At 41.1% G+C, this 24,177-nt stretch overlaps 1 protein-coding gene across 1 annotated transcript in view; it reads right to left on the bottom strand.

The window, feature by feature from the left end:
* ODAD2 (outer dynein arm docking complex subunit 2) overlaps positions 1-16,990 on the bottom strand; it is a 158,828-nt gene extending 141,838 nt beyond the window's left edge. Inside the window, exons 1-6 of the mRNA XM_068987709.1 lie at positions 16,767-16,990; positions 10,537-10,694; positions 8,022-8,223; positions 7,290-7,396; positions 6,986-7,122; positions 4,066-4,182 (exon numbers count right to left, since the gene is read on the bottom strand). Coding sequence (XP_068843810.1) covers positions 4,066-4,182; positions 6,986-7,122; positions 7,290-7,396; positions 8,022-8,223; positions 10,537-10,694; positions 16,767-16,990 — 945 coding nt within the window. The remainder of the gene's footprint in view (positions 1-4,065; positions 4,183-6,985; positions 7,123-7,289; positions 7,397-8,021; positions 8,224-10,536; positions 10,695-16,766) is intronic.
* Positions 16,991-24,177: the final 7,187 nt, after the last annotated feature.

The raw sequence follows: 24,177 nt of genomic DNA, 5'->3' as shown, positions 1-24,177 counted from the left end.
AACATCCAAATGGGAAAAAAAAATGTAAACTATCTCTGTTCACAGATGACATGATCTTATACGTAGAAAAACCTAAAGATTCAAAAGAAACTGTATTAAATAAATTTGGCAAATTAGCTGGATTCAATTTTGAATTTCACATTCAAAAATTACTTCTGATTTTAACACTCAAGTATCAGTTGTATTTCTATATGCTGCTGCTGCTGCTGCTAAGTCACTTCAGTCGTGTCCGACTCTGTGCGATCCCATAGACGGCAGCCCTCCAGGCTCCCTTGTTCCTGGGATTCTCCAGACAAGAACACTGGAGTGGGTTGCCATTTCCTTCTCCAATGCATGAAAGTGCAAGTGAAAAGTGAAACTGAAGTCGCTCAGTCGTGTCCGACTCTTTGCAACCCCATGGACTGCAGCCCACCACGTTCCTCCATCCATGGGATTTTCCAGGCAAGAGTACTGGAGCGGGGTGCCATCGTCTATATGCTAGCAGTGGACAATCAAAAAGGAAATTAAGAAAACAACTCTATTTGCAATAGCATCAAAGAGAATAAAATACTTAGGGATAAATTTAACTAAAAAGACAAAAGACTTACATGAAAACTACAAAATACTGCTAAAAGAAGTTAAAGTAGACATAAACAAGTGGGAAAACATTCCACATTCGTCAGTTAAAAGATAATATTATTAAGATGACAATACTATACAAAGCAATCTACAGAGTCAATACAATCCCTATGAAAATCTCAATGATGTTTTTCTCAGAAATAGTAAAACCAAGACTAAAATCCACACAGAGAAGTCAAGGGACCCCAAATAACCAAAACGGTCTTGAAAAAACAAGGACAAAGTTCGAGGATTCATACTTTCTGATTTCAAAACTAACAGAAAGCTATGATAGTCAAGAGTATGGGACTGGTATACAGATACACATACAGACCGATGGGATTGAAAAATACGCCTTGAAATTTATAGTTAATTTATTTTTAATGAGGATGACAAGACCATTCAGCGGGGGAAGAATAATCTCTGAAACAAATGGTGCTGGGAAAACCAAACATCCATATGCAAAGAAGTGAAGGTAGACCCTAACACTATACACAAAACCTAACTCCAGATGAATCAAAGACCTAAACTTGAGAGAACTAAAACAAAAATTGTAGAAAGGTAGAAAAGTTAAGGGCAAATCTTTATTATGACAGATTTAGCAATGGTTCCTTAAATATGATACCAAAAGCACAAGTAACAAAAGAAAAAATATAAATCAAACTTTATCAAAATTTAAAATGTTTCTATACCAAAGGGCACTATCAAGATAAGATAACCCACAGGAAAAGGGAAAACATTTGTAAACCTTCTAATAAAGAATTAATATCCACAATATATAAAGAACTCCAACTCAAAAATGAGACAATTTAATTTTATAAAATGGACAAAGGATTTGAATAGACATCTCTTCAAATAAGATATACAAATCACTAATAAGCACATGAAAATATGCTCAACATCACTAATTATTAGGGAAATGCAAATCAAAACCACAATGGGATACACCATGTTCACACTTACTAGGATATCTATAGTAAACACAAATACAGAGAAAAGATCAGGTGTTGGTGAGGATGTAAAGAAGCTGGAATCTTCATACACTGCTATTGGGAATGTAAAATGATTCAGCTGATGTGAAAACAACTTGGTGGTTCCTCTAAAAGTTAAACATAATTATCATATGAGCCAGAAAATCAACCCTGATGTGTTCACCCGAAAGAACTGAAAACAGGGACTCAAAGAGATACTTGTACACCAATATTCATAGTATTTTTCACAATAACCAAAGGTGTAAAACCCAGTGTCCATCAAAAGATGAACAGAGAAACAAAATTTGGTACATACATAAATGGAATGTCATCCAGCCATTAAAAGGAATGACATTCAGATACAGGCACGTCACAGATGAACCTTGAAAACATTATGGTATGTGAAATATACTAAACACAAAAGGACAAATATTGCGTGATTCCACTTATATGAAATATGTAGAATATGTAAATGCATAGACACAGAAAGTAGGTTAGAGTTTACCAAGAGCTAGTGAAGAGGAACTAAAAAGCCTCTTGATGAAAGTGAGAGAGGAGAGTGAAAAAGTTGGCTTAAAGCTCAACATTCAGAAAACTAAGATCATGGCATCTGGTCCCATCACTTCATGGGAAATAGATGGGGAAGCAGTGGAAGCAGTGGCTGACTTTATTTTTTGGGCTCCAAAATCACTGCAGATGGTGACTGCAGCCATGAAATTAAAAGACGCTTACTCCTTGGAAGGAAAGTCATGACAAACCTAGATAGCATATTAAAAAGCAGAGACATTACTTTGCCAACAAAGGTCCGTCTAGTCAAGGCTAGGAGAAGGCAATGGCACCCCACTCCAGTACTCTTGCCTGGAAAAATCCCATGGACGGAGGAGCCTGGTAGGCTGCAGTCCATGGGGTCGCTAAGAATCAGATACGACTGAGAAACTTCAGTTTCACTTTTCACTTTCACACATTGGAGAAGGAAATGGCAACTCACTCCAGTGTTCTTGCCAGGAGAATCCCAGGGACGAGGGAGCCTGGTGGGCTGCCGTCTGTGGGATCGCACAGAGTCAGACACGACTGAAGTGACTTAGCAGCAGCAGCAGCAGTCAAGGCTATGGTTTTTCCAGTAGTCATGTATGGATGTGAGAGTTGGACTGTGAAGAAAGCTGAGTGCCGAAGAATTGATGTTTTTGAACTGTGGTGTTGGAGAAGACTCTTGAGAGTCCCATGGACAGCAAGGAGATCCAACCAGTCCATTCTAAAGATGAGTCCTAGGTGTTCTTTGGAAGGAATGATGCTAAAGCTGAAACTCTAGTACTTTGGCCACCTCATGAGAAGAGTTGACTCATTGGAAAAGACTCTGATCCTGGGAGGGATTAGGGGCAGGAGGAGAAGGGGATGACAGAGGATGAGATGGCTGGATGGCATCACCAACTTGATGGACGTGGGTTTGGGTGAACTCCGGGAGTTGGTGATGGACAGGGAGGCCTGGCATGCTGCAATTCATGGGGTTGCAAAGAGTCGGACACGACTGAGTGACTGAACTGACTGAAATGAGGGGGAGAAGGAAGGAAGAGTTACTGCTTAATGGAGTTGTTGCTTAGTTTCAGATGATGAAGATGATTTGGAAATAGTAGTAACAGTTGCACAGCTTTGTGAATGTACTTCATGCCACTGGATGGTACACTTAAAATGGTTAACATGGAACATTTTGTATTTTACATATATATGTGTTTTATGACAGTAACAACAACAATGGAAAACTGAGATCCAGGAAACAGGTGATCAAAGACCAGCAAACAAAAAGAATTCATGAAATGATGACAAGGAGCCACGCTGAATAACAACGGTCTGGCAAGAAAATAGAGCAGAAGCAGCGGCAGCAGAAACACAATGAACCTGATCAATGAGCTCTTGCCAGGGGGTCTATAGAGCTGCCATCAGCCTGAGAATCAGCCCAGAACCTAAGTGGATCATGTTAGTATTCTTAGAATTTTGTTTTCTACCTACATCAGCTTCAACCAAAATTTTATTTAACAAAATATCACATTGACTGATTTCTTTGTTCAGCACTATTTTATAAACCATGGGAGACATAAACACTGTTCTTATGCACATGTAGTTGACACACTTATCAAAGCAATCCAACTAGGTAGTAATCACAGGATTCCCGGAAAGGATGAAAATAATCAAAACATGAAGGGTTCATACCAGGACTGAGTCCTTTCTTCTCAGTGTAATTAATTCAAAACAGAAAATGATAAAGTCCTATTTAGAAAGCACTTTGAAATATCATCCCTGTCACCTAAAGAAAACCAGAAACATTCTTAAATTGCTACATTTACAACATGTATTACTTTATACTATATTGTAGAAAACACTCCAATAATTTAAAGTACTGTCCAAAACAAGGCAGCATTAGTCTCCAGTTTTTTTATACTACAGAAAGTTGCAGCCAAAAACTAGGATGATATAAAAGTTCAAAAGAGACTGTAAAACTTACCTGTTTAGACATATTTTCTGAAAATATTGCTGATTTTTCTTTTAAAAGTGTGACAAGGTCTTTATAAATTTCTCCTTTTCTCTCATAATTAATTTGCCCTTCATCATCTGTTTTGCCCTTTGGAAGAAAAAGTGTGGTGCTGTAATTAATGGACTAGCAACATAAGAACCTGATCAATAAATCACAACCCAACCACAAGTAATGTTTTCTTCTCTAAAGGATCCATGTGCTTGTCTTTATACATGAAACGTGCAGGCAAACCCTTCCCTCTTACTATAATGTAAATTCATTTATTTATTCACTCATTCAGCTAGCCTTTACCAAGGGCCTCCTAGACACACAGGGCTTCTAGACACATGGCTTGCTGCTTCAGTAGAGACCTGAAAGCCCCTTCCCTCTACTGTTCTATCGTGTGAAAATGCATTACGACTTCATGAGACTTTGACGAAGTCATAAAGGCCTCTGAGGTGAGAATGTTACCACACAAAAGCCTATGGTTCTGTTGGTCACAGCCTGCTCTTATTCTGTGTGGAGCATGATTACTATAGGCTCATTTTCCAGGGGTTTGACCTCCATGTACCATCTGTCCCTCTTCCCTTGGCCTCTGTCTGGCTTTCTTGTCTCTTTCCATTCCTGTTCCTATACCACATATGTGTGTTTGCATATATATATACATATACATACCCATACACTGTAGTATGTTACATATATAACTGTGTCTGTGTATGTGTATATATATGTAACTTCCCAGGTGGCTCAGACAAGCAATGCAGGAGACCTGAGTTCAATTCCTTGGGTCAGGAAGATACCCTGGAGGAGGTAAAGGTAACCACTCCAGTATTCTTGCCTGGAGAATTCTGTGGACAGAGGAGCCTGGTGGGCTTCAGTCCACGGGGTCACAGAGTTGCACACCACACATATATATACATATGTGTGTGGTACACATATATATACATATGTGTGTGGTACACATATATATACATATATGTGTATATATGTATACATATATACACACACATACACATATATATATGAAAAGTGAAAGTGTCAGTTGCTCAGTTATGTCTGACTCTTTGTCATGTCCCCTGGAGGAGGACTGCCGTTCCCTCCTCCAGGGGATCTTCCCAACCCAGAGATCGAACCAACTGCATTGAGGGGAATATTTTTTACTGCCTGAGCCATCAGGGGAGCCCCCTGTGTGTATATATATGTATATATATACACACACATATAACATAGTTATACATATCAACTGTAGTGTCTAATACATTTCCTTGTGATTACTGAACAGCTTCAGTTCCTTGTCTTCCATTTATTAAGCTGAGGAACACCCAGGTATTTCCATATCAAACCAAGCTGTATGTGCGTCAACAGCCTTTTATAGAAGCAAAGGCTCCTCTTCCCACTCCGGAAGGCCAAAGAAGACCATTCCTCTTTTTTTCTCAATCTCTTATTTTCCAATTGGATATTCTGCTTTTCTATTAATAAAAACAAACTGAAAGCAAAATCATATTTAGATTTTCTGCTTCCTCTGTGCCGAAACAAGCCCAGGGTCACACTGACAAGACAAGCACCAAAAGGCAGGTTAGAAGAAGTGCCTCCTGCCACTAAGAATACGGCTCCGCATCTCGATACCCACCCAGGCTGAGGCATGAGCACTCTCCAAACAGTCCTCTGGGAAGGCTGGGTCCCCGTTAAGAAGTTGGATCCTCCCTGCAGAATTTTGCTGCGAGTCCCAAGTTTACATGAAGACAGCGAGGGCAGGTCTTTGCAGAGAAGAAAGCTGAGCTGCTCCTTCCAGCCAAGTTCAGTAAAGTAGGTGTGGGCCTCAACATCCAGGGTTTAATCCAGAAGATTCAGAAGGCCATGTGCCACCTCCCTCAGGTGGAGGGCCACCCACCCACACTCTGCTGACACTCGGGCCGAAGTCTGTAGAGCTGTTTCTCCATTGCCAGGCCGGCTGAATTTCCGTCAGCAAGAGGGGAGAGGTCGCCGGGGAGGCTGGACAAGGCAGGAGGGACTTGCTCCCTCCTACGTCCTCTCAGAGTCACCCAGCAACGGCCCCTCACCCCACAGTGGCAGTTGCTTCCAGTAGCAACAGTTGGTTCTAGTTTCTGGGGGCTTTTCCCAGAGGCCCAGAACCAGGCACATCAGGATCCCTCAGGAACACCAGCAACAGCTGCTGGGGCCCCTCCTCAGAGACCCGGCTCTGTCAAATCCTATTCAGCCCCTGAGATGCCAAGTTGCTAACTGGGAAGCACCCACTCTTCAGGGGCCCCAGCTGGTTTCAGGGAGATACCTGGGCTCCGAGGGGACCAGCACTGCCTGGAGGTGCCTGTTCTGCAGATGTGTGAGCCCCAGCTCTGTGGGGACCCTCTGGGCATCTAAGGAACCACTACCAAATGCAAGCAGGGCCCACTCTTCAGAGGTATAAGTCCCAGTTCCGTGCAGGCACTGTCCTGAGATGCTGAGGTCCCAGCACAGCCTGGAAGCCCCTCCCTGGGTAGCAGGGTCCCCTCTGCAGGAGCCCCTCCTCTGTGGACCCTCTCCTCTCTTTTGTTGGTCCCATCAATGCTGAGGACAGAAGCCAGTTATGGCTTTTGCATTACCTTGGAGCTCCTTTTTTGACTTATTTTTTTCCCTCTAATACTTGTATCATTAATCAGCGAACTGATCATGTTAAAGAGGTTTTAGTTTTAGATAGCCGAATGCATCACTATGAAGGTCACTTCCTAGAACGCTGACCTGAGGACCTGTAGGGGACACTGAGGCAGCAAACACAGCAAAGGGATCTGCTTGAATCCCACAGGACAATCCTTCAATTGCCTGGTTTTGGGGTTGAATCCTGGAGACATGCCTGCACTTACAAATCAACCTCAGGAGTAAAGTAAATACTAGTTTTTAAAAAAAAATTACTTACACCATTTAAAAACACTCCTTCTTTGCTGCAAGTAACACACAAAGTTTCAGCATCATGAGGTTTCACCAGCACGTAACAAATTTCGCCTTTAATCTGTCTCCAAGGTGGGGCTCGACATCCATTTGAAAATTCATAATCTGAAACCAATTATCGCACAAGTAAAAGGAGCTCCTTAGCCTCAACTTGTAACACAGCTTGGCTTCAAAAAACAGGATTGATATTTCAAGTTTTTGTTTCTTAAATATTTAGCTATTGAAGCATTTTGAAAATGTAATTATGAAGATAAACAGAATGTAACATGAACCTGAGGTGTACTCGATAGATTCCAAGACTGTCTGTTCTCCCTTTCCTGAGAACTGTTTAAGCAGCTCTATGTCATTCTTCACAGTCCCTGGATTTAATCGTATTTCTCTGAAATAAATGTTTAAGAAATTAATTTTAAATACTTTAAAAGAGAATCCATAGAAAGCAACAAGAAAACATTCTATTATATTGGATAATATTGTTTTTATAATTAAAATATCAGTTAAATTATACATCAACAAAATTGTAGTGAATTTTAACCATGTTACAATCTCATAACACTGCCAGACATTAAAGAATTAGTGATTTGCATTTAATGCTGAGAATGTTGAATGTAAATACTCATTTAAATAGTCACTTCATTTCATAATGAAAGTATTAAAGTACTAGAAAAGACTAGAAAGATGAACAAGTTTTAAATCTGACAAACTCTACATGATAAGTGTATTATAATTTTAAAATTTATCTAATGATTTAAGAGACTTTGGGGATAAAAAGCCACATAATGGCTTCAGAACTAGATGAAATTCTACTAGAATGTTTTAGCTGAAAATTTTACTATTTGGAACCAGAAATATTCATGCAAAAACTGAAATTTTATTCCAAATAATGTAATGTTAAATCAATAGCAAACACTTCTAAACATTATTTTTCTTATGTTTTCCTCTAAGGCTCTAAAAGTACTTTTTAGAACCCATTTTCAAATGTTTCTTAAAAAAAAAGAAAGACTCACAAGGAAATATGTTTCAGAGAATGACTGAGTAAGTGCAGATCCAGCTGCTTGAGTTGCGAGGCAATCTTCATCTTAGTCTCATTTTCAGAATCATTATCTTTGGTACTTTTGTCAAGAATACTAGGTACAAATGAGTTTCCATTTTTTTCATTTATTATATTATAATCCAAGCCCAAGATTTTTGATACTGGATTTCTGTTTGCTGACCAGAAAAGTAAATTTTGAAAATTATCTTCTTCTTGTCTATTACTAGAGCCATATACAATATCAAGTCCTTTAGAGCCCACTCTAACACGTTTATTTCATTAAACTTTCTCTGACTGACCCACTTTGAGTTAACTTCCATTTCCCAGATTCTACTATACTTAGAAACTTTCTCACTCCTCTTGAGATGTTCACCTTGTGCTATAATATCATGTATATATGTCATCACCCTAATAGGCCAGAAGCCAAGAGGTCTGTTTAAGTTGACTATAGGGCCTTATTCAGAATAGGCATTCAATTAATACATCCAGAATTGATTTGAAGATAGAGAAATATTGGTCTCCTTAGAAAAATGATCACTAGAACTGTGTGTGTATCAGTGAACAGTATTCACAAATGTTTTCTCTCCAAAATAGCATGTTTTTCTCAGTCTACAGATCTACTGCCAATCTTTTCCACCTGTTTGAACTGCTTATATTTCCAATGTCCTTAGATGTTAACTGGGAAAACAAATATAACAAGTATTTACCTAAATGCTAAAATTATAGTGAAAATTTTAAATACCAACTCATAACCAAGGCTGAAAGTTGAATCTAGAGATGTTGAAAACAGAATTTAATAAAGGCCAAATTGGGGCTTCCCTGGTGACTCAGATAGTAAACAGTCTGTCTGCCTGCAATGCAGGAGACCCAGGTTCAATTCCTGGGTTGGGAAGATCACCTGGATAAGGGGAAGGAAACCCACTCCAGTATTCTTGCCTGGAGAATCCCATGGACAGAGGAGCCTGGTGGGCTACAGTACATGGGGGTCACAAAAAGTTGGACATGACTAAGCCACTAACACTTTCAAAAAACTATATGGATGAAAATGAGGGAGAAATGGGCAAAACCATGTTTAGGAAGGAAAAATTCAAGTCAGATGAAAATATGTATGCATTTGGATTGAGGGGCAATGCCCATGGAACTAATTCAGAAAGCATGACCTGATGGACATGAAGAGAAGACAGCAATGGTTTTTAACTTTCCCACAGGAAATGGACTGTTAGCAGGAGAGGCTGGGGGCTGTTAGAAAAACCTGCATGGGGTAGGGTGCAGCATCACGAGAAGGAGACCCAGGGACCAAGCACTTAGTGAGCATCTCCATTCATCACCTTACAACTGTCATCTCTAAAGATTATGAAGAGAAATATTAGGTGAATTCTGGGGAAAGACACAAGCTGACTTCCAAACTGCCAGGTACTATACAATTTGGACCTAAAACTAAGAGCTTTACCTAGAACTCTTACAGAAAGGGCAAAATGCAGCAAAAGTTGCATAATTAGCCAGATTGGGTATATAACACTTTGTGGATTTAAGTTTACAGATTAAGTTGAATTTAATGAATGGGCTGTGCCCTCAATTAACTCTTCTGAAATTGTTTTATTCTCAAGATATCATCCCTCCTCAGAAAAGTAGCTTTGATGTATAGGAGGAGTAGACGAGGCATAAAAAGCGGCTGCTGTCCTAAGGTTCACATCTTTCAAAAAATTAAAAGAATATAAAATGAGCAACTTTCTACCTCACAGACACAGATAATGGCAAAGAATGATGAGAGACAGAACCCATGTACATTATGCCTGGGAACCACATGTCACATGATCACAAAGAAGCAAAGCACACACATGACATAATTACCTACTATTAGGTATTTCTACTCATAAGAAATATTTAAAGCCCAGTTATAGCAGGCAATCACATTCTGTTTTGCATGTCAGATGATTAGGCAATAAGAATAACATTCTATAACTTTAGTGAAGAGGAAAAATATTTCCCACTGAATGAATGTAATGATTCACAGAAAGCCGTGTATTTGGGCTGAGACAAATGGGAAGTGAGATTATTATGGGTTGTCTGCTAAAGGAAGGGGCTACGTTCATTTTAAAGGAAACTGATCACCATCTGGTACAGCAGAATGAGAGAGGATGGCTCCTAACACTGGCCCTGGACATCTGTCTCTTTCCCTGACATGAACCTTAAAGGCCACGGGTCTTTCCAGAAACTAAGAAGGCTCGCTTTAAACCACACACAGAGATTAGAAATCTAGAAGTTGACTAATGGTAAAGCATTCGGGTTTTCATTTAAAGTGGAAAGCTGATATGAACATAACATTTCAGCCAAGAAAAATCAAGGACATTTTTATGAAGATGAACTTAGTACTTTTTACCTTTTAGTTTAGAGAACTTTTTCAAGAGACTATAACAAATGATTCCCTCCCCAGCCCCGAAGATTATGTTTCTGAAAGTTCAAATCACAAAGTGGAGTATAAATATTACCTTCAATACATGCTTGTGCTTCCTTCAGCTTCATATTTTTAGCAATATATAACATACGTGACAGCTGCCCAAAGCTCCTAATTTTAATTTGTGGTACAGAGAGATACAGCAAAGGCTCTCCATTTTTATCAACTTCTTCTGACTTGACTGTTGTTCCACTAAAAAATGAAAAAAAAAAAAAATTTTTTTTTCTTGAAGGCTTAGGGTTACCTGAATGCCAGTAGAAGTTAATTTAAGACATCTCAACACATTATTTCCATGTCTCATGATAAAATACAGAGAATATAAATAGGTCTTGTTAGAAGCTCATCTATTTTCCCACTTTCATCCAGTTTTAGGCCCTTAAATCCCCAAACTTCTTCAGCAATATGATATATCCAGGAAAAAAATTTTTTAGCAATCTCCTGAATACCTATGTAAACTCACAGTTTGGGGTTTTGTTTTTGTAATAATGCATTGGACATCTTTTTTAAAATCACTAGTTCTGTGGGAATCATTTATGTTTTGTGGATTTCCAATGTTATTTTATTTATAAAATTTTTACACCACAGTAATTAGTGGTTAGGAACTTTCTTGGCTACTCTGTTTCTGAGACCCCCCGCCAAAAAAAAGTGCTATGAAAAAAGACAAACTAGATCCTCTCTGTGGATTATTTCCCCCCTCCAAACCCCTAATTTGGTTTACTTGAGGATAACAAGCAGTTTTTCTAACTAGGCTTTATCCTGATCAGAAATTGTTAGCTCTCTTAGATCAGTATTTTTCCCATTTTAACTTTTTTAGGTTGTCATTTCTAAAATATTAAGATTTTTTTCATGGCCATGATATATGTATACTACTTACATTACGTAAACTGCCCAGTTTTTCATTACATACTGATAATCTCTAGTAAAAGTGTTCACATCTGATTTTTTTTTTATTTTTTAAATATGTATCTATTTATTTATTTGGTTGTACTGGGTCTTAGTTGAGGCATGTGGGGATCTAGTTCCCTGACCAGGGATGGAACCCTCACTCCCTGCTGTACTTAGTCACTCAATCACATCCAACTCTTTGTGACCCTAAGGACTATAGCCTGCCAGGCTCCTCTGTCCATGGGGATTTTCCAGGCAAGAATCCTGAAGTGGGTTGCCATACCCTCCTCCAGGGGATCTTCCCGACCCAAGGATCAAACCTGGGTCTCCTGCATTACAGGCAGGTTCTTTACCGTCTGAGCCACCAGGGAAGCCCTGCATTGGAAGGCAAAAATCTCAACCAGTGAACCACCAGGCAAGTCTCAAGACCTGCTATTTTAAATTGTAACACAGATATTGTAACACAGATAAACAGTTGTGAGATGCTGACAGTTCATCATAAAAAGTAAATCGACAGACTCAGTCAGTCTATTACTATTTCACTAAAATAGGAAGAGGGTCAAAACTGGGGGATGGGGGGTGTCCCTAAACCTTATGTGGCAAAAGGGACTATGCAGATGGCTGACATTAAAGACTGTGAGATGAGACAACTGCTCTGGGGTATCTAGGTGGGTCAATCTAATCAAAGGGATCTTCAGAAGAGGCAGGTAGCAGGGTCAAGTCAGAGATGGCAACATGACAATGGAAACAGGGTTCAGTGATGCGGGCCACAAGCTGAGGGATACAAGCGGCCTCTAGAAGCTGCAGAAGGCAAGAATGAAGGAACATAGACTTGCCCACACTCATTTTTAGAAATTTTGTCACCTTCAGAACTGTAAGATTTAAATCCATGTTGTTTTAAGCCATTCAGTGCATTGCAATTTGCTGTAGCAGCAACCAGAAGGGAAGACAGGAGCTTCATTAGTCTCCCCCACTGCTCTGTTCCCAGGACCTTGAAGAGGAACTGCACACAGAAGGCGTGTGACAGATGCACGAGGAATAAATGAAGGAGCAAAACGGTTTTAGATTTGCCAGTGCTGGGCATAATTTACAGAATGTTTATTTTCCCTGGAATAAAGCTTCTGAAAGAACTCCCTTAGGACTGAGGAGTGGTCTTAGAGGTCTGTGGGCAGGGCCACTGGTACAGAAGGGACGAGGAGAGGATGAAGTCACAGGCAGAATGAATATCCACAGGATCAAGCTCCTGACCTTGAGAAAGTGAAACTCCTGGGGAGACCAGGAGAATGGCAGGGCATGGGGACATGTTTCATTGTCCTGCCAGCTGAAGCCTGCAGCTGAACAGAGCCAGAGGGGCTAAAATGCTGGCGACCGAGAGGATTCTTGAAAAGCAGGCTCCCATTTCAGGCTCGCAGTCTAGCCCTGAAGACAGAGCTCTTTGGAAGAAAACTACTGTAGACATCTTGATAAGGTTAAGAAGAATAAAAGAAGAAATGAAATCCATCGACCTGATCAAGAGACTTTTAAACTGGAATTGAGGAGGGAGCTAAAAATGCTCAGCTTATACAATAGAGAGCAGGAAAAATGTCTCATTTATTTAATCCCCAAAGTCAAGTTCCATGTCCAGAACACAGTAGTTACTCCACAGATATACATCTGAATAGTAACATAGAAAATAAGGCTATAGTTGAGAAACTATTCAGTAACTCTCAGGGATGGGAAGCAAAGAGTTCAGTAACAGAATTTCAGGCCACTGATCTGTGACTTTGACATTTTATCAAAATAAAATAATCATTGTCTCATCGAACAATACCATTTTAAGGCTGGAGATCATGTGTTTCAGCCCTTAGTGATATTGATCAGAAGATTAAGGACCATAAAGGTATGAATTGGATGTGAAATGTGCATTTCCGATAGAGGAGGTGTCCTGCTCCAACGTCTTGATGTCTCATCCACACAGAACTTATATCAGCATATAATTTCTCCCAAATCATTTATTTATAACAACTGAGACACAGCAGACAGTCATTCACAACTAACATACAGCAATATTCAAGCAGACATGATTCAAAAATCCTAGTTCTACCAGAGGGGAGGAAAGAACAGGTAACATCATTTTCACCAAGTGATTCTGAATGCTTACCCAATTAAAAAAAAATATGGATACGAAGGGAGAAAGAGGAGGTGGAATGAACTGGGAGATTGGGACTGACATAGATACACTGTTGATACTGTGTATAAAATAGACAACTAATGAGAACCTACTGTATAGCACAGGGAACTCGACTCCATGCTCTGTGGCGACCTAAACGGGAAAAAGTCCAGTAAAGAGGGGATGTATGTATACGTATAGCTGATTCACTTTGCTGTACAGTAGAAACACACATGGTAAAGCAATTATACTCCAATAAAAATTATAAAAAAGAAAAGAAAAGGGGCAAAGGACTTAACATACATAGCACTAACAGGGATTTACAGATAGCAAATAAGCAAATAAAAAACTATTCAAAAATAACTAGCAATTATACATATTCATGAATCAATTAGTTTTCAAATTCTTTTCCCATTTAGGCTATTACAGAGTATTGAGCACTTTGCTGTCCAGCTGAAACTAACACAACATTGATAATCAACAATGTTCTAATATAAAACAGAATTTTTTAAAAACAAGAAAAAAATGCCCAAGCTACCCTGTAGAGACTCTAAGTAACTGAGTTCTGGGTATCACCCACAGATAGTGTCACCACTGAGTGCTGTCACCTGTCCTTAATTTACAGTGATTTGGGATTCATGGAAGGTGTTTTAGGAAGATTATTAATCTCATCCTGTGTGATAACAAAAAAAAAATAAACAACTGGAAACTGATAAAAAGAGACCTACGATTTCCATCAAAATGAAAGCAGAGATATTTCCTCAACACTGAATGTGGAGAGATAATACAGGATGAACAGGTGCACCTCGGGAATGAGTCTAAAGGAGATAACAGAATCTCTTTAGTGCTTATCTAGTCAACCAATAACCAACTGCACAAAAGGAAAGAAGATGGGGGATGAAACATAAAACTTCTCACTGTATGACTAAAGGATCAGTTTCGACGTCATATGCCAACAAGTCAAGCTCAGAAGAAGGCTCATCACACCTGTGTTGACGGCTACAGAGTGTGCTCTTGGGGATGCACAGCAACTGAGAAGTAAGGCCACACATAAAAGTGTGGTCTCCAATATATCTGCAGAGATCAGCAAAAGTGGGGGGCGGGGGGTCATTTGGCTGCTTTAACAGAGTTTTGGTATAGATGAAAATTGCCTTGCTTTGGAAGAAGATGGCTGAGAGAATGAATCACCCCAAGAAGAATCTGCCTTTGTTCTGAAACATCCAAGGGTATTACTATTTGATAGAAACATGTCTGGAAACTCCAGGCTTAAATTCTGATGATGACTTGGGTATCCACATGGTCTTACAGATATGAATCTTGACTAGGGGGCTTCCTCCACTTTAAATAAATGAATAAATGTGTTCTAAGGCCCTGCAGCTAAGCAAAAGAGTACATATGAACCAAAAAGCAAAGAAAGAGGCAGAGGGACTGTTTAATTACACATTATTCTTGCCATTGAGGGCATCGCTGGTTTACATCACGTGATATGCTGCTGGATGGACCAAACACCACATGACTTTGGGTGCTGAAGGTTCCTTGGTTTAAGGGATAGAGCACAGAGTGGGTCAAGACCTGGATGTGAGAGCATTTGGTGTTCTCCTTCACTCCCTCATAGTTCAGTCAGTAAAGAATCTGCCTGCAACGCAGGAGACCCAGGTTCAATTCCTGGGTCAGAAAGATCCCCTGGAGAAGGAAATGGCAACTCAGTCCAGTGTTCTTGGCTGGAGAATCCCACGGACAGAGGAGTCTGGTGGGCTACAGTCCATGGAGTCGCAAGAGTCGGACATGGCTTAGCAACTAAATGACAATGAACACCAAAATCTCAGCTATATCTTTTGCCTTCTTCGGGTCAGTCAGTATCTACCTGGTTTCCATCAAGACACACAGGAATAGTTTCCACCCTATGCAGCAACGGCTACTATCACACCTCTCTCATTTCTTCCATCATCAAAGAGATCATCAACCAAAGTCAGAAACAGGAATGACAAATAGAAAAACTGGCCCACCGAAGAGCTGCATGATAAGCTTGACAGAAGCAAGACAACAAAGGGGTAGCTGGTTCAAAACATACATGGTGTCAAAATGTCTAAACATCCGGCTTGATGCTACATTGAACTCAGGTGAGAGAAATAAAACACTTTGGGAGCAAGTGACCATTAGCGCAGTTAAACATAAAATATAATTTAAAAAAAAGATTTCTGAAAATTCAGAGAGAAAATAGACCATGATATCAGAACCAAAGCGCCCTTGAAATAAAGTTCAAGAATGATTTTCCAGGGACTTCCCTGGTGGTCCAGTGATTTAAGACTTCCAGTTAAGGGGTACAGGTTTGATCCCCAATCAGGGGGTTAAAATCCCACATGCCTCGGGGCCAAAAACCCAAAACATAAAACAGAAGCAATATGGTAACAAATTCAATAAAGACTTTTAAAAAAAAGAATGATTTTACAGTTCTAAAAATTAAATTCTGAGTTTATGCTCAAAAATAATCCCAAATGGAAAAGGCATGTATAGCAAACTTTGGCCAGAGAACTGTTTTTCATAAGATCAGACTTTAAAAGTTCATATGCACAACTGAAGAGGAACAAAGGAAGAGGGTCAGAATGCCTAAAGTGACACATAAACTAAAATACTTACAGAATACATTTTATACAAGTATAATTATATTTATATAAACCTATGTAATTTATATAAAATATATATTTAGCTATGATCAAAAGAGATAAATTGCTAGCCTGCTGTTTGAGGTGGAGGTAGGATTTTTTTTTTGAATCTCAGATTTGGAAGGTTCTCATTCAAGGACAATGCCAATTGTTAAGAAGTCTTTTCCTTATATTAAGCAAAATGTACCATTCTCCCTTTGCTGCCCCACAGATTTTACAGATTTAAATACCAGAAGGGGTTTTGTCTTTATCTCAGGTCATGAAACCAATGCCTGGTGGCATCTGGCAGTTCGTGTGAGTGGAAAGACCATTCACAAAGCAACAGCAAATGTAGGAGAGTGCAGTGACCTGGAAACATATTCCCTATCAAAAGAAAATTCAAATGTAAAAATTAGATAAACAGGGTATTGGCCAAACTACACATCCTCAGATTTCACCCAAGTGCCTCCAGGTTTCTGAGACTTCTGAGATTCACCCAGGTTAAGCAATTTGCCTTAAACCTACAACCAATCAATAAAAAACATGCAACCGAAGACATTAAACTCTAGAAGCAATTCACTGGCTTACCTGACAGCATAGCCTGATCCAAATGCCGAGGGGTCCAAATTTGTTTTCCATTCCAGCGGTTCTACAAAAACATAGTTTGCCTCTTGGGGATATTTATAGATAAAACTCTCCACAAACATAATAATTTCCTTCACTATAGCCTCATTGAGAGGAGTAACTTCCAGGGTCTTAGCCCCATGCCCCGCAGCAGTCCACTGAGCAGACCTGGTCAGTGCCACGCCCATGGGATCCCACGATGTTCAAACCTGAGCTCAGCACACACACTGCATCAGAGCAGAGAGAGAGAGATAATAGCATCCATCTTCCTAGCGGAACATTTCTCATTTTCAAGATTTTAAGCTAGTACTTACCCAATCCACATTCTGCTTGTTCATCTTAGAGACGGATTTTTTTTTTTTAATTATCCAATTGCTCTTCAAGTCAATAAAATAGTTAATGTTCCCTGAACCAGCTTTAAGTAAATCAGACCCAAGGACATAAAGATTTTCCAGTATCTGCCTGCCCTGGAATGAACAACTTCTTTCTCATTTTCAGCCTAAGACAGAGAATTCCAGTCAGAAAATAGAAACAGGAAAGTCCAAGAGAGGAAAAAAAAAGAATCAGAGGAGGCATGGCTTCTGGTTTGCAGCTCTGCTGGGGCCAGTGATTATAAGAGATGCTCTTTCGACCTGGGTCACACGTTGTTTAGAATTATGCTATTAAACTGAATTCTGTCATTCTTTGTTGTAACATGTATCTGTATCTGTGCAATGATGGCTGATGAAAGTTCCCCAAATGCCATCAGAATTCATAAAAAATGGAATAAGAACATTAAGTAAAATAGAATTTTTTTTCTGAAAATTGGTAAGGTACATATTGATGGTATTAGTCAACATATTTGAGTAATTCAAATTCCATACTCCCTGCATATATCCTGCTCAGAATATTTTATCATAATTCATAACTTAAGAGCAAATGTGAGCATGAATGAGAATCTTTTTAGCCTGTTTATCTAAATTGATTATCAGAGGATTCTAGCATTAAAATGTAAAACAAATTGAAATAAATTTCACTTTCAATAAAATTAGCCTTTAAAAGAGGTATCTGAAAAGATAACATAATCTGCACACTTAAATAAGAGCCAAGTTAATAAATAAGTCCTGATATTACTATATTATGGAATTCTGTCTTTTTTTCAAATAATCTATACTTGTTTATTTTCTCATTGGCAATTAACACTGATCATTAAAACCTTTCACCTGGAATAATAGAAGAATGGTTTAAAAGTTAAATAAAAAATATAACTAGCTTCCTGCTTCCCATAATTATTATAAAAGCTCAGAACCAAGATTTTATAGAAATGGTTTGGAGATTTTACTTTCCTTTCTGTTGTTATATCTTCAAATCCAGTATCAGGGACATCTAGATCAGAGGTCCTTGACTGGGCAGTATTGGCTGCTAAACAGCAGTGAAGAAGTGTCGTACAGATGTTTTCTTACCAAAACGATAGGGGACATTGTGAGCACTTAGTGATGAAGACAGAGAATGCCAGGTGTCCTGCCATGTGCAAGACGGTTCCCTAGAAGGAAGAGCTATGATGCAACCTCCAACATTTAGCACGTAACCAATTTCAGATAATTCATACCTGAGCCTACAACCTATTGCTACTTTACAAATAATCACAAAGGATTTTTCACAGTTTAAATATGCATTCAATTTTCCAGAATTGAAACTACCACATAAATCAAAGGATGGTTGTAAATACTTATTTTATATGGACCTTTACCAGGAGGTCAGCATTTTGCAAAATCATATCATTGACTGAAATTCTAGTCACACAATTTAAGTTTGTGACATGACTGTATTTGGGGTCACTGCATACACAGCAATTCAACATAAGGCTGGAGTAACTGATTTTGTTGTTCAGTCGCTGAGTTGTGTCCAACTCTTCGTGACCCTATGGACTTCAGCACACCAGGCTTCATTATATTCTGCTACCTGAGCATTTGCATGCTGATATTTTATTACAATTATCTTCTTTTATTTTACAGTTAGAGCACCATTGAGATTTAAAACTATGATTTTGATTTCAGAAGAGTAAAGTGAGCATTACAAAATATTATAAGAAGCAAGTATTGGATCAGAAAAAGTTTAGAACAATATAATATACATACATACACATAATATACATCCACATACATATGTATATCTGTAAAATTGCTAGTGAAATAAAATGAATACCAAAAATGTATAAATTTGTTCTGTGCATTCATTTTAGTATTCCAGTTGCTATTGCTAGATTCTGAACACATACGCAAGCACTGATGTTTATGTGTGACACTCTTGAGTTTCCCAATACTATGAAAGAAAGTGCAGATAGATCTATTTCATACGGAAAGGCTCAGGTGGATGGTTCTGTTTGTTTTTAAACTAAAGGTAAATTTGTTTCAGTTTATAAAGTTATTTAAATCATTTCCTGCTTGTACCTTTTTTTAAAAAAAATGTGAAATTACATAAGGCTATAGCAGTCCACATACCAGATACTAATTTTCTGGAAGACACTTAAAAAGGAGCTAAGAAATGCAAAAAGTTCCTTTTTTTATCATGATAAATTTTTCTACAAACGTGTGTAACATATTTGACACTATTCAAATTGTTTTTCTGAGTCTAACAAACCCAGGAGCTGCAGCAATGGACAGGTTTGACCTAAGAAGGCCTAAGAAAAAACTGGGGCTTCCCTGGTGGCTCAGTGGTAAAGAATCTGCCTGCCAAGCAGGAGATGCAGGCTCGATCCCTGGGTCAGGAAGATTCCCTGGAGAAGGAACTCCAGGAGTGGCAACGCACTCCAGTACTCTTGCTGGGTTAACCCCATGGACAGAGGAGGAGCCTGGCAGGCTACAATCCACGGGGTTGCAAAGAGTCGGACATGACTTAGTCAATAAACAACAAAAAGTGAGCCTATGACCATCCAGAAGACAAGCACAATATTATTAGAATTAGTATTGGGGGAAAAAAGTGGAACAGAATAGCAAAAAGAAGACCATGTATAAAAGATTAAAAAAAAAAAAAAAAGACTTTGCAGACCCAACTGAGTTTTTAAAAGAAAAAACAAGTAGTCTTGTATTTTTTTTCCTAAGTATGAGAATTTCTAATGACCTCTTAATTTGCAAGGAGAACAAAAGCTACAGCATTTATTCCTCTAATTCCAGTAATGTTCCAAAAATTTAAACACTAATTTTTTTATCAAGATAGGTTGATGAGACATTTACACCCAGCGCCAATCCATGAGATCTTAGGGCCTGAGAACCATGGTTACAATGAACATAAGTGAATACATAGTACTTATTTTGAGTTAAACCAAGATTTTGAAATTTAACAATGACAATGGAAAAGGTTTTTGTGCATGTTTGTTTCCATAAACTGAGAAATCACTTTACACTCATATTGTCTACTCATCAACACTTTGTTTTTTCTTTTTAAGGGTCCGTTGCAAGCCTCCAGTATCATTTATAAAATAAAACCCATTCGTGAATAACTTCTGGGACACCTGGGCAGAAGCAAAACTCAGTTCTTTAGGAGACTAGGGAATGTAAGCGTCCACTCTTAAGATCTAGCGGGTTAGGAGCAGTGCCTGCGCTGGCGGCCAGAGAACGAGGATACCAGGCGATGAAACCTGCAAAAAGACTGGTTTCAGGGCTGACAGGAACCGAGCCCTGGAATAAAAACAGACCCGATATGGAGATGCGCAAGGATGGCACCAGCCGGTTCTCGAACTGAGTAAAGTCGAGTCAAGTATCTGCGCGGGAGGCCGCGGTCCTGGCCTGGGAGGACGGAGACAGGCGCGAGGAAGCGGCAGTGAAGACGCACGGAGGTGGAGGCAAAGCTGCGGAGACGGAGCGGGGAGAAGGGAAGGCAAGCCAGGAGCAGCGGGAGCGGCAGCCGGGGAAGGGGGGACATGGATGCAGTCCGGGCTGCGGGCTGCAGAGTCAAGGTCCAAAGCCCGGGAGGAGCGGGGTGTCCGCGAGGAAGCAGGGGCTGGAAGGAATGGGAGAGACGCGGAGGGGGCGGATACCGGGTCCGAGGGAAGAAAGGGAAGCCGGGAGGGGACAGAAGCGAAGCCTGAGCGCGGCTCCTCAACTTCTCCATCCCCGCGGACTGCTGCAAAGACGCCAGCTCCCGCGGGTCGCACTCACCGCAGCACCCGGCTCAGCGCCCCGCTCCGCCCGCGCGCCCGCCGGTTGCTAGGACGCCGGGTAAACACGGCGCCGGGCGCGCGCCCGCATCCAGCCCGGAGTCCCGCCCCCGTGCCAGCCCCGCGCCCCAGCCCCGCGCCCAGTCGCCGAGTCCCGCCCCGTCCCAGCCCCGCGTCCAGCCCGTAGCCCCGCCCCCGTCTCAGCCCCGCACCCAGTCCGGAGTCCCGCCCCCGCCCCGAGCCCCGCATCCAGCCTGGAGTCCCGCCCCCACCCCAGCCCCGCATCCAGTCCGGGAGTGCCGCCCCCGCTCCGAGCCCTGCGTCCAGTCCCCGAGTCCCGCCCCCGCACAGAGCCCCGCGTACAGTCCCCGAGCCCCGCGCCGCCTTGGAGACAAACGCGCTCTGTACTTCTCTCTTCTCCAGCAACCAGAGGTCGCGTCCTCCTGGCTCCACCAGGTGGGAAACCTGTCACCTTCCCTAACGCGCAGTGAGAGGTCTTAGCAGCAATTTCACGGTAGAACCGAAAGCAAATAGAAAATAGTCATTGGAAACGCCGTTTTGTTTCCCCCTAGTCTTCTAGACAGAAGTCCCATCGCGTTCCTTGAGGAGTTCTGTGTACCCGAAATCTTTCCTGGGTTCTGAAAAATAGCACAGGGCCTCTTACAGGATGTTTGAGATGCACGTTTTTCTCTCCAGAAAGCAAATAAACTAGAATTCTAGGATATTAACTGGAAAAGCAGAAACTGCTCTTGGATATTCTCGTTCATAGAACTAGAATAAAATGAGGACATTTCCCCGTGTTTCTAAATGCCTTCCGCCTCTGTGTGCCAAGATGACTTTGACCCCACCAGCAGACACTCTGCCATCAGGAGTTGTTGTTAAGTCTTAGTTGGGTTAACTCGTGTCTGACTCTGCGACCCCATGGGCTTTAACCCTGCAGGCTCCTCTGTCCGTGGGATTTCCCAGGCAAGAATACTGGAGTGGGTCGCCATTTCCTTCTCCAGGAGATCATCCTGACCCAAGGATTGAACCATGTCTCCTACATTGGGAGATGGATTCTTTACCACTGAGCCACCTAGGAAGCCCACTAACAGGAGACCAACCTTGAAAAACCAGAGGGAGGGAGAGGAAAAAAGGAAAATATTTGTTGGGTGAAAAAAAACGGGGGGGGGGGGGAATGAGCGGTGTACTGTCTTGGCTGATGGAGTGTTTGGGGACAGCCCAGATAGTTGGGGGGGTGGAGGGAGGGAGGGAGAGAGACAGTGTTAAGGAACTAGAACTGGATTGTTTTTCGTTAAACCCAGCAGGTCTGTGAGGATGTCAAGGGTCACATGTGAGGGTACTCTGTTGTTGCCACTCAAAAACAGCTTTCTGCAGACATAGAGAAATAAGGTTGATGTGGCCTTTGCTTTGGATTCTTATCTTCTCTTTTTGAGATTGTGAAACTTGTTAGGAGTGGAATCTTTTTGCCTGAAGGGACCTCCCTTCCAGAGAAGCCTAGAGTTGCAAGCACCAGAAAGGAAGATTATGTGCCAGTAGGTGTAAGGGGCCCAATAAAAATTTTTTTAAAAGGTGGTAAGATTACATTCAGGAGCACAGGATCACACCTGTAGAGCTGAAGCAGGGTCATGACCTGGTGAAGGTCAACAAGCTGGGGAGGGGCCGCCTTTCAGAGGCATGAAGCTTCTTCTGGTATTCATTTCACTTATGGATTTTAATCAGCTGTAGAATATGAGAACACATTTACTAGGCCCACTGTAGAAACTGGCCAGAAATCTACAGAGTGCTGGACAGTGGACCTTGGTTTGCAAAGCAGAAACAAACCAGCACCAACCAAGATCTGAGCATTGGCCAAATTCATGCCAAGTCAGAATCTATCATTGCTTAATCCTATTCCAAATTGGAATTTATTAGCTTCGAGATAAAAAACAAACAAACAACTTCTAACAATATTTAAATTGGTAGAATTCCCAGCGGGCTTCTTCCAGTTTTTTTTCTCGCCACGTGAAAGCACTAACTTGGCTGACCTTCAGCTCTCAGCTTAACTGACCATTTCTCAGGGTACGCACCATCCCACCTAAAGAAGCCTCCCAGTAGAACTTAACTCCTCTTAGTCTTTTTGCCTGTCTCCTGCCACTGCAGTCAGCGCCATGAAACAGGGACCTTTTCTGTTTCCTTCCAGTACGTATCCCTAAGAGCTGGAAGACAGACTGACCTGCAGAAGGAGCAAAATTGGTGAATCATCTGACCGAAGATGGCTTGCTATTTGACATTCTTTGTTGAACCAGGAAGCAGACAGGTAAGGCCCACGTTTCCCTGGACACACTTGATAGAACCAGTTTGACAATTCTGAGTGGCTGTGTTATGTAAAAGAGCTTTCAACACTGAGGGCACACAGGTGTTTGCTGTAGCAGAGGGCTCTCCCAGCATTGCCTACAGCTGAAACATGACCCAGTTTTGTCCAGTGGATCTTCAGAGAAAGTCTGCCATGGGCATCTGAGAAAGGTTGGAACGTTTTTGGCTAAATAAGCCCTCCGTGAAACCATCCACCCCGGCTCAGAGTGGCTCAGCTCCCCTGGTGCACAGTAAACGTTGAGGCACAGATTCCATGTAAGCATTTGCTAGGATTGCCTAACAATGTACCATAGACCTTAAACAACAAAAATATATTGTTTCACAGCTCTAGGAGCTCAAAGTCCAAAATCAAGGTGTTGGCAGGGTTGATTCCTCCTGAAGGCTGTGAGGGAAAGATCTGTTCTGGGCCTCTCTCCCTGGCTTGTGACAGCCATCTTCATGTCTTGGGATGTCCTCTCTGTACACCTGTCTCTGCAAAAGGCCCCTTTTCCAAAGACAATCATCGTGTTGGACTAGGGTCCATCCTCATTAACTCACTTTAATTTGCATTACCTCTGTAAGACCCTATCTCCTACAGGTTTTCATTCTGAGGAACGGGACTTCAATATATGAATGGGGAGAGGAGGACACAGTTCCAGACACGGCATTCTGTAAACACGGGAGTCGGTGGGTTTCAGGGGCCCATTCATCTGTGTTAGAGTGGAGCCCCCTGGTGTGGGGCAGCCAAGAGGAGCATATCAGAATAGGAGGAGGCCAGAATCAGGAGAAGGTTGGTCTGAGTGTCTGATACCTCAATCCGGAAAGGACTGACAGTGGAAGAACCTCACAAATCTAGCCGAAAAGTACAATCACTCTATTGTGCAATAATGGAGTTAAGTCTCATGT

The sequence above is a fragment of the Capricornis sumatraensis genome, chromosome 15, assembly GCF_032405125.1.
Source record: "Capricornis sumatraensis isolate serow.1 chromosome 15, serow.2, whole genome shotgun sequence".
Classification (NCBI taxonomy): domain Eukaryota; kingdom Metazoa; phylum Chordata; class Mammalia; order Artiodactyla; family Bovidae; genus Capricornis; species Capricornis sumatraensis.
Note: the sequence above shows the minus strand (reverse complement) of the source record. Positions and strands in the feature narration are given on the sequence as shown.